The sequence below is a fragment of the Rattus rattus genome, chromosome 5, assembly GCF_011064425.1.
Source record: "Rattus rattus isolate New Zealand chromosome 5, Rrattus_CSIRO_v1, whole genome shotgun sequence".
In the NCBI taxonomy this organism is placed as follows: domain Eukaryota; kingdom Metazoa; phylum Chordata; class Mammalia; order Rodentia; family Muridae; genus Rattus; species Rattus rattus.
In genome coordinates this window covers 132,639,353-132,650,766 of record NC_046158.1, presented here as the reverse complement: position 1 = coordinate 132,650,766, position 11,414 = coordinate 132,639,353, and the positions used below count along the sequence as shown (strand labels likewise).

The 11,414-nt window shown below is 45.5% G+C and overlaps 1 protein-coding gene across 1 annotated transcript in view; it reads right to left on the bottom strand.

Moving 5' to 3' along the window:
* Positions 1-4,570: 4,570 nt before the first annotated feature.
* The window catches only part of Kif3b (kinesin family member 3B), a 39,576-nt gene continuing 32,732 nt past the window's right edge, over positions 4,571-11,414 (bottom strand). The window contains exons 8-9 of the mRNA XM_032904471.1: positions 8,285-8,463; positions 4,571-7,971 (exon numbers count right to left, since the gene is read on the bottom strand). Coding sequence (XP_032760362.1) covers positions 7,875-7,971; positions 8,285-8,463 — 276 coding nt within the window. The 3' untranslated portion in view covers positions 4,571-7,874. The remainder of the gene's footprint in view (positions 7,972-8,284; positions 8,464-11,414) is intronic.

Below are 11,414 nucleotides of genomic sequence, written 5' to 3'. Positions count from 1 at the left end.
TCAGTGTAGCTTTCACGAGCCTGGCTGTGAGGTGCCCTGGGGCCTTCCATCCAACTCCTGACCACCTGGCGCACACAGTTCTCCGACTGGTCACTTAGAGTTGAGTGTGGTGGTGAGGCAGACGAATCACATGCAGAACTGGCATGGGGTACATTCTAGGTTCAAGACCGGCGTGGTTCAATCATGAGCTGTGGGCTATCCACAACTACAAAACAGGACCCTGTCCCAGGAAACCCAAAAGGGAGGCTCTTTATGAACATCTCAGATCCTATCAGGGATACTGCTGACTGACCAGCTTTGGGACCGGTGTGGTCCACGGCTGTTGCACATGAGAGTTAGGAATGGCCGCTAGAAATCTTCTTTGCCTGGACGAGGTACATTTGAAAGCTAATGGCAGAAGTTTAACTGACCTGCTCTCAATCCCAGCAAAGAAGTTGTCTCCCCCACCCTTCTCTGAGAGTGGTCTGGCCCCATTCCTAGGGGACTAAAAGCGTGGTGTCAAGCTGAAGCAGTCCTTGGAATGTCTTGCATGGTTAACTGTGCCAGAGAAAACCGGTGCTGAGTTTGCCAATCAAGCCCAGAAAACACGAGTGAATGGTAGACAGGCTTACCACAGGCATTTAACAAAATTGCTTTCTGTTATCACAAAGGGAAATAATAACTTTCAAGGCTCATTGGTAGAGCATGCTGGGGTATGAACAGAGCTGTGCTCCTTCATGTGGTGTATATACACTGACACAGTAGCTACAGAAAGTGTGGTGGAGCTGAGATTCTCCTGAGCTATTCTCCACCTGGTCCTCCATCAGCCAGGCCTTACAGATTCCCCAGTCACCAGGAGTGCCCCAGGCACTTGTCTGTGTCCCTTTGTCTGGCATGCTATTCTGTCCTTGACCAGTGGGCAAACCCACTCATTGTCACCTCCTCTACAAAGCTTCCCTCCCCACTCCTGGAACACATTCTCTCTCTCTCTCTCTCTCTCTCTCTCTCTCTCTCTCCCTCTCTCTCTCTCTCTCTCTCTCTCTCTCTCTCTCTCTCTCTCCTTCCCCTTCTCCCTCTGACAGCAGACCTATCTATCCCAGCCATCTAAATGCCAGAAAAGGTCATCAGGTCATCTCTTCAAGGAATTTAACCAAGAAATGCACAAATGCAAAACTGGAAAAGGACTAGGAAGGGAGCAGGTACATAGGACCCTCGAGCCAGGCAGAAATGGAGGAAAACCAGGACAACTGTGGAGGTTACTTAACATGGTTCCTAAAAACTAGGCATGGAAAACAGACATGTAATCCCAGCACTTAGAGGCTAAGGCAGGAGGATCTCAAGGTAACGTAAACTTGGGCTACATATGGACACTTTAAAAAAAAATTAGAAGACCTCCTCCCCTCCAAAAAACACACCTTGGAGCCTAAGAGATGAGTACAAGTTATTCATACATGACAGAAAGCACATGTGTGAATTTGCAAACAGAGTCAAATGGAGGCTGTACCACCCAGTCTCAAGGGCCTAGCAAGGCAGTATGAAGCAGGGGGCAGACCTCAAAGGTACCAAGCATGCAAAATCAAAGCCCTGTGTTTTACACACACACACACACACACACACACACACACACACACACACCACCTGCTCAGAAGAGTCAAAATACAACTTTCTTCCTCTCCCTGTATCTAAGCAATAGGACCTCCCCAGTGCACAGGTATACACCAGGTATAGACGAACTGTATGGTTCCCAGAGACCTCTGCCCCTGCACATGCCCACCCTTCCAGCAAGTCCCCAGTTGGTTTGCCTAACTGAAGCACCCAGGGACCGGTTAACCACAAACCCAGTGATTAAAAACCAAGGCTGCAATGACAGCAGCTGCAAGAGCTACAGTTACATCCTTGACAAATGTCACCAACAACTCCACTGGCAGATATGACCACATGGTTCTTAGATACCAAATTCTCAGAGAAAACGTCAATCAAATGGCAACCGTAGTCTGAAAGGGCCTGCCAAAATCACAGGCCCCAAGACTAAATCATCAGTGTGAAGTGCAAAGTCTCCATGATTTAGTATTTTCTCAATTTTTTAAAACAATACCAAAGATGAAAATACAGTTAAATGGAGCTGGGCAGCAGTAGCACACACCTTTAATCTCAGCCCATGGGAGGAAGACGCAGGTGGACCTGTGTGCATTCAAGGCCAGTCCAGTCAACAGAGTTCCAGGACATCCAAGGCTGTCAGACAGAGAAACCCTGTCTCAAAAGGCCAAAAGAAGAGGAAGTGGAGGGGGGCAGATTAAGATGGAGATGAAAAAGGAGAAGAAAGACAACTAAATTGGCAGGAATATCCAAGTCACTTGGGTGCCCTGTTCTGGATCTATTTTCTTTTTGATAGTCCCTGGACAACCCAGAGGTCTAAAACATTTTAACAACACAAGATTCAAATCACCCTTTACTTGATTTCTTGTTAATGGAGTCTGACTATTCTCCACTGCTACTTACTAAACCAAGGAAGGCTTTGTGTTTTCGTTATGGAACAGGATGGGAGTAAAAACATACGACACATAATTTGAGCCTATTTTATGAAGATAAATGGCCCAAGTCACATAAGTCACTGTCTCAGTGCTGTGTGAATTTTGTATTTACTTAGGCCAATAGGCGTTTCACCTGCATGTATGTCTGTGTGCCTGGTGCCCATGGACGCCACAAGAGGGCATCAGATCCCCCAGAACTGGAGTTAGGAGTTCTGAGTCACCATTTGCCTGGTGGGAATCAGACTCAGGTCCTCTGAAAGAGAGACAGTGTTCTCAGTTGTTGAGCATCTCCCCAGCTGATGTGTGAATTTCTCCCTGGTATTTTAGATATCCTAGGCTACATCACTTTGTACAGAAGTTCTGCACACTTTGCTGCAGGGAGGGGTTGGGGACAGCAGGAGTGCACACAAGCCTCAGCACTGTCCTCTACCACAAAGTCTTCACAAGTGCTGTTCCCACCTTGTCACAAACTTTCCTTCTGTGGTCCAGCTCACTTCTCTTCTCTCGGCCTCACAGTCAGTGCAGTTTCTTCAAAGGCCCTTTAGTTACTAACCCTGGTCTCCTTACCATGCTACTTCATGTAATTTATGAAAACTCTATCTATATACTTTGGGTTTTATTGTTTTTGAGACAGGATCTCTCTAATGTAACCTTCGCTGGCCTAGAACTTGCTATGTAGACCAACCTGGCCTTGAACTCAGAAATCCACCTGCTTTTGCCCCTTGAGTAGTGGGATTAAATCCTATACTTCTATGTTTTTGGTTAATGCTTCCCCTTTTGAAGTGCATGCACGATCCCTTTTCCATGTGCTACATCTCAGTCTGGCTACACTAGTATTTGAATGGCTTAGTACACAGTAGTTACTTGATAATTGCTAAATGGTTAGCTGCTTTTCTAGAGTCTGCTAAAAACAGCTTCTGAGCCTTTTGTCTAATACCACATGCAAAGCTAGAATGCTCAGTTCTGACTACTGGTTTCATGTGACACAGAGTGTTCAGCAAATCTTCAGCACACAGCCTAAGCTAGCAATGGTCACCGTAGACTGTTGCTCCAGGGCACACACTGTGCAGGTTGCTTTCATTATATTGCTAGTCACCTGAAGAGCCCCAAAGGTTCTTCTTACCCCACCCGACAGGGAAGGGCTCCAAAAGCTACAGAAGTAAATTAAGTTCCGTATATTCAAAGAGGTAGAGAGCAACGTCAATGGTAGAACTCAAACCTAGCTCAGAGTCCAATGTTTCTGGTAGTTTAAATGCGAGCCATCCCCTTTGGTGCATGAATTTAAAACTCAGGCCCCAGTTGGCAGCTCTTTAGGGAGGCTGTGGAACTCTGAGGAGGCTGAAAGAAGTAAGACACTGAGGGTGGGTGCTCAATTCAATTCTTCCTGCGCTGCCTGTGTGGCTGAGACATGATCTTGCTGCTTGCTGCCATGCCTCCCTGCCATGAGGGACTCTAGCCCTCTGAAACTGTGTGCCAAAATAAACGCTTTCTTCTATGAGCTGCATTTGGCCACTGGACTTTATCACAGCATCAGAGTAGAACTAACATACGCTTCTTCCTGCTGCTCCCATTTCTCTGAGGAGGTGCATGGCCTGCCGAGGTTCACCCAGCACGCCTGGGAATGCAAGGCTTTACAAGGCCTGACGCCCATTTCTAATATTTCGGTTTCCTGTAAATAAATTTTCCTGTTAATAAATTTTGTTTTTTTTTTAAAGATATGGGTATATTTTAAAGTAAATTGCATAATATATAGTACCTTTAAGAGAACTTTAAAAAGCAAAATACAAAGTTGAAAATTTGCACGCCTCTTGCCCAGGCCCAAGTACCTCAGGTCAGGAACTACTACAAAAACATGACACACAGTTTCTGTCTGTCCTTCCTTCCTTTTGGTGATGATGCCTTGCACACGTTAGGAGAAGTTCTACCTCTAAGCCACACCTGGGCCCTGCCCCATGTCACTTTCCGAGTTGTATTTTTATATGTCCATATTATAATTCAATGCTGATGGTCTCCTATTCTGTAATTAGAACAGTTTAAACATTAAAAGGAAATCACAGCCATCGGCAAATCATTTTATAAGGTAATCATTTACAAGGACACCTTTTTGTACATACAATAAATCTGATTGATTTTATTACACATTTTAGTTTAGAATCACTTTTACATCGCTAGACAAAGAGATAATACAAATAAATATCAATTGTAAAACTTAAGTCCCAAGTACTGGCATAGCCTTTATCTAAAGACAGCCGAAGAGGTCAAGATCAATAGTAACTCCAAAGAGCCATCGCGCCCCCCTCCTGCTATCACGCCCCCCTCCTGCCTGCCCACATCACTCCTTCCATAAGAACCTCAGAAGTGTTTCATTCACGAGATGGGCAGAGGAAGGTGCTAGAGTCTGAGCATACCAGGCCAAGACTTTCACGGTAACTGTCGGGCACACTGCTCTGACCTAGTTCCCGCTGAGATTTTCATTATGGCAATTTCATTGGAGTGCCTTGGTGGCCCCATTTCATTCACAGATGGTGTCTGGATGGTCTACGATGACCATAGTACCCCCCAAACTCAAGAGGCAAAGTGAGGCAGAACTGATAGTCTGTGTTAGCAGGGGACTGGCGCTTCTCAGAAACTTGGCAGTCTACATTCGGTGAAGGAGGACTTAGCGAGAGCTGGGGAGAGCAGACGAGCGGCCCGTGCCTGAGCTGCACTGCACCCTGGCACCCTTGGTCATGGAGATGTAGGTGGACAATTCAAGCAGCATGCAGGCATCAGACAGGGAGCAATTCAACGTAGGTCAGTCTTAAGAAAGTGCTTCATGCCTATGGTTTGGGGACTCTGACTCTGACTGTAAGGATCTGGAAATTGTGTCATCTGACACAATGTCAGATACATTCTACCGAGCAGAGGAAAAGAGTCCAAAGAGGATTGTATGTGCAGCCTCAAACTCCTCCCAGATGGTCTTCTTAGATCCTTTTAAAGACTTGCTTCTAAACTACAATGGCTACTGTAGGCTGTGGCCTTCCAGCATCCCAGACAGATGACAGCATAAAGCTCTGGTCCCTCAGTGAGCTTCATGCATCCTCTATAGTCTTGGCTCAACTCAGAACTCAAAGCAGCAGCATTCTGGGAGCAGCAAGACATTTTTACCATCTGCTCTCTTCAGTATCGGATCCGTATTGAGAAAAGAGAAGCACCAGAGGCTGCCCGGGAAGGGACAGCTTCATCACCACATGGGTGGCCTTCTACTTGGTGTCCACAGACCACCGTAAGAACCCAGCTGAGGACAGGGCAAGCTTGCTTTAATAATCATGTCTTCCAGATTTTTTTTCCTTTGTCTTCTTGGAAAAGTTCTATGTGTCACTTAACCCCCGCTACTATCACATTAACCACTTCAAGACACCAGTATTAAGGTATGATATTACCTGAAGTTTGCAATCCTTTGTTTTGGTACACAAATGTCGTCAGCCTACAGAATTTAGACTAGCTGTGAGGAAATGTAAGAGAGACAAGTATCACCAGCAAACAGCCATCTTAGAGCACATATCTCCTTATTTGGATCCTAGTCAAACAAGCAAGTTCTTAGGACATAAGGAAGAAGCAGGGTTTGAGACCAAGAAAAGATGAGACAGGTTCCATTCCATCCTAGGAACTGCTCAATAGGGCTCTGGACTCAGAAAGGAAGCTGACAAGAAGATCCACGGATCTCCATGATACAGAATGTCAAGACATTATACTCCACTCCTCCTTCCCACGGGCTCTGATCCAGAAATATCCCCGGAGACCAAGCAGCTGAGTGAAAAGATGTCTCGGGGCCCACCTGAGCTGCCATCTTCCTGAGGCACCATGCCAGCAAGGTACCCCAGTGTGGCAGACTTGAGGACTCACTGTCCCCTCAGGGTTGGATCATGGACTCAAGACACTTCGTGGGGCGTGCTTCCAGCCTGGATTAGTCATTCTGTGGGCCTTTAATGCAAACAAAGGCAAACACTGCACGCTGGAGTATTTCTAAAGCTGGGCAGGTTTTCAGTGTCTCTTAGAGACACACCCAGAGCACAGAGACTACTGTGCACACACAGCCCCACACACTCATGCATTTCTCTTGGGGAAAATGAGTAACTGTCACCTAATGACGAACTTAAAGCAAAGCTCGAGGCGCCATAACATGAAGAACTAAAACTTATAAACCAAACTAGTCTATGTAAACAGGAAGTGTGGACTCCGCTCCGAGCCTGCTCACTCAGAGCTTCTTCTTGCCAGCACCTAGGGCTCCTCCCTCCCCAGGGGAGCCACACTTGTCAGTGGGTTTCTGCTCCAGGCAGACACAATTCCTTTGCTTCCATTTCTATCTCCCCTCCCCCCTGCTCTGAGTCTCCTGCCCCTAGTCTGCATCTGCCTATTCACTCTTCTGCTCCCAGGATGGTAAGGACCCAAATGGGGAATTCAGAAGTGCCTGTTCCTAATGCCTTCCCAACTCTACTCCCATCAGAGAAGGCAGAGCCAGCTTCCCTTCTCCCACCTCAAAGCACACTGTATAGGCGTGCTCTGCTGGTGGGTCTTCACGCGCCCACTCACACAGCATGTGTACTTGGGGAAGACCGTGACAAATGAAGAGTAAAGTGACATGGGAGATGAACATGGCACTGGTTTATAGACTTAGATCTTTAACAGGATGGTCGTGGTTTTGAGATTTTAAAAAAAGCTATTTCCCCAAACTCTCCCAGGAGGCAGAGAAAATGTCTCTTCTATTGCTTCCAACACGAAGTCCTTCTGGAGCAGAAACTGGAAGTCACCCTCCCACCCCCATTCAATGGATTCCAGGCAGATCTACTCCTACTGAGGGCCCAGAAGCTGGATCGCTCGCCCATGGTGCCATCCTGGGCTTGGTTCCAAGTGAGATCTCTCATTTCACCTGACAGAAGCAGGTACCTATTCAAGTTCATTTGTCAGCCCTAATATCACTTTAGGCCGAGGCTCCACACACAGTCCTAAGGAGGCCTCGACTCCTACTGTTTAACAAGGAGGGAGGCTGGTGTGTAGAGGGGGCTAGAGAATAGGAAAGGGAGGGAAGTGGGGAGGGGAGAAAGAAGGAAAGCAAGGTCGTGGTCATTCTTGCTGTCCACTTGGACTTTGCATTTTACCTTACCCATGCATTCTGAGATGCTAATTAAAGGACACTTCCCAGAGGAACTGAGTGCCAGATCAGGACCAGCATGTTCGGGAAGATTAAGTTGGCTAATCTGCAAAGAGGCCATCACTCCTCCTCAGGGGAATGGTTCTGTGTTTAGGCTCAAGTCATCTCTGCAGTATTGTGCTCGCTCTTCTCTCAGAAGACAATGCTGTTCCCACCCTGGGAGGGGTGCTGGGTTACTTGGGAACCAGCCCCCGAGACTGTGGGTAAAACTGAGATGCAGGGTTTCCTGAGGAGGAAGAGGAGGCTCCTGATTTCCTGCCACTCTTAGGCCTGCAAAAGTCAAACACATGTGGACATTACCAACTAACATGCAACATTCCAAGGTGGTCTTTCCTCAATGGCCTGAAAACCAGGTTTCTTTGAACTATACTAAACCACTAAACTAACATGGCCCTCGGGCCTGGCCAACCCACCTATCAGGAGAAGTATGAAACCTGGAAGGAGGGACTTGGGGTGCTCAGCAAGTGCAAGCCAAAATAAACAGGGAATAGGACCATGCCCTCCTGGGTGCTAGGATTAAAGTATTCACTATTATACCTAGCTCAAATGTCCTTCCAAACACAGGTCACTAGAAGCTACTCACCTGGCCTTGGCTTTTCTATTTGCAGTACTTTCAAAGGAAGAGGCATCCACCTGTATCTCATCTTCATCTTGCAGAGCTGCATCCAGTGCAGCCTGAACCTTGGGAGAAATGGCTGGGCCCTCATAGTCTCTGGTTGTCCGGCTGGGCATATCTAACTCCAAGAGCATGATGTTCTCTGCCTGCGGAAGCATAGTAGTCATCAGCAGGTGCAAGAGAGCCAGACATCCTCTGAAACAGAATTGCAAGCTATTTGCCATTAAGAGCCTCCCAGAAGAGATGGCAAGATGGCTCACAGTTAAAGGTAGATAAGGCCTACTACCAAGCCTTATCGCCTGAGTTCAGTCCTTGGAGCCCACAGAGTAGAGAGAGAAACTTGACTCCCACAGGTATTTTTTCTTTTTTCTTTTCTTTTCTTTTTTTTTTTAAAGATTTATTCATTTATTATATATAAGTACACTGTAGCTGTCTTCAGATACACCAGAAGAGGGTATCAGATCTCTCTACAGATGGTTGTGAGCCACCATGTGGTTGCTGGGAATTGAACTCAGGACCTCTGGAAGAGCAGTCGGGTGCTCTTAACCACTGAGCCATCTCTCCAGCCCCACAGGTATTTTTTTTGATCTGCACACACATGTCATGACACACATGCACCCAAAATCACACAAATAAATATAATAGAAAAAATGTTTAAAAAGAGCCTGTCTAGAATGACAGAGTTGTGTGTATATACATTTGTGTTTGTACACATGTGTATGGAAGCCAAATATCAGGTGACTTCTAATGTTCATTTTTTTTTTTTACTTACTTAATTAATGTGTATTGAATGTGTCCTGCCTGCATGTATAACTGTGTGAGGGTGTCAGATCCCCTGGAATTGGACTTACAAGCAGGTATGAACTGCCCCATGAGTGCTGGGAATTGAACCCAGATCTTCTAGAAGAGCATCATTGCTCTTAATCACTGAACTATCTCTTCAGCCCTTGTTTTGTTTTGGTTTTTTTTTTTCACACAGGGTCTCACTATAGAGCACCAGCTGTGCTGAAACTCATGTAGACCAGGCTGACCTCAAACTCACTTCAACTCCCTGTGCCCCCCAGAAGCTGGGGTCAGAGGAATGCATCAGCACATCCTTATTTTTTGAGACAGGATATCTATGTGAACCTGAAGTTACCAAGTAAGCTAGACTGGCTGGCCAGCAAGCCCTGAAGATCCTCTTGCCTAACTCAGCACCAGGACTGCAGCTCCCAGCTTCTTGTATGGGTAAGTCCTTGAACTTAAGCCCTCATAGCTGTATGGATAGCACTTTACCAACTGAACCATCTTTGTAAACCCAGAAAATATATGTCTTATAACTTTTTTCCTGGTAGGACTAAAGTGATTTGTTTTTTATTTTGGGTATTTTGTTTTGTTTTGTTTTGTTTCATGGTTTCTCTGTGTAGACCTGGCTGTCCTGAAACTCACTTTGTAGACAAGGCTAGCTACCCTCAAACTCAGAGCTCTCACTTCATGAGTCACCTTATTGCAATCCAAGTCAATGCTTCATTCATTCCCTTTGTTATGGCCATAAAAGTTACTGCATAAACATCCCAAGTCATGTACATCACCAGGTGACAGACATTTGATTGCTTCTGACTTTAAATAATGAACAAAAAACTGCACTGATAATACATCATATCCAAGTTTTTGTGTGAACATATGTCATGGTTTCTTTTCTATTATTTTGACAAATGCCATAACTAAAAAATAACCTGGATGGGAGGGGGCAGGATTTATGTAAAATTCTTTAGTAGTATTTAGTATTATAATGAATTTTAGGCCACCTTTTATACATAGGATAGAAGGAGATTACACACACACACACACACACACACACACACACACACACACACACACACACACAGAGAGAGACAGAGACAGAGACCCACAGTGGGACAGAGACAAAGAGGAGAGACATATTACACTTCAAGATCATAGCCCATCACTGAAGGAAGTCAGGGCAGAAAGTTGATGCAGGAACCTGAATTCAGGCCTGCTTGCTCTTCCACGATTTACTAATCAGGGGGCACAGCATTTGAAGACAGTGGGAACCATGGAGAAATGCTGCTGGCCAGCTACTCACTCACTGGGTCCTACTTGTATAGCTTTCTTGTATAGCCTAGAAATACTGACCTAGGGATCATGGCAACCACAGTGGGCTGGGCCCTCCCTATCAACTGATAATCAAGGAACTCCTGATAGACATGCCCACAGGCCAATCTGATCTAGATAGCTTTTCAATCTAAACTCTTCTCTCAGATGGCTCTAAGCTTTGTCAGGTTGACAATTAAAGCTGAATAGGACAACATGTGCACTGAATTCTTTGGTGTAAACACAACATCTGGTGTGTACTTAAGATAATTCATGTTTTGAATTACTTGGGGAGTGAAGAAGTCAAGTGTTTTACAGATTGTTAGGTTTAATTTGCCTTTAATATTGTTGAAATCTCCTGTTTCCTTGTTACTGTTCTATCCATTACTGAAAATGTAGCAGTGAAGTTGCCAACAATTATAACTAACCTGTCCATTTCTCCCTTCAGTTCATCCAGCCTGGCTTCATGTTTCTGGGCTTTGCAGCTTGTAAGTAAGTACTAGTATCTTCTTGGATTATATAATGCTCATCTTAGTCACCAAACAATTTTGCCTTGTTTCTATGCTATTTATAGATTATTCTAGGTGTCTTTCTGTCTCTCTCCGTGTGTGTGTGTGTGTGTGTGTGTGTGTGTGTGTGTGTGTGTGCGTGATCTCTTTCTATCCTATGTATACGAGGTGGCCGTCCTCCTGCCTCATCCTTCCAGTCGTGATTCATCATACTTAAGTTAGATGGTTTTAATTTTCTACCCTGATTTTCTGCTTTTGTTTTTTGCAATAAATATGTCTCATACAAGATGTGAAAAGGTGCGAAGAAGAAAATAGTCATCACTAATAGCTTACACAGATGTTCCAGCTGTTTGTAGGCACAGCATCTGTGTGTCCCTGGAAGTGGGTGCAGGGCAAGACAGGGGCTTGAGCTTGAAGGACTAGTTTTGGGCTCTGCTTCATAATCAGTTTGTGAATTGCCTCCACCACAGAGCAGCATTTGGTGGATGCGCTCT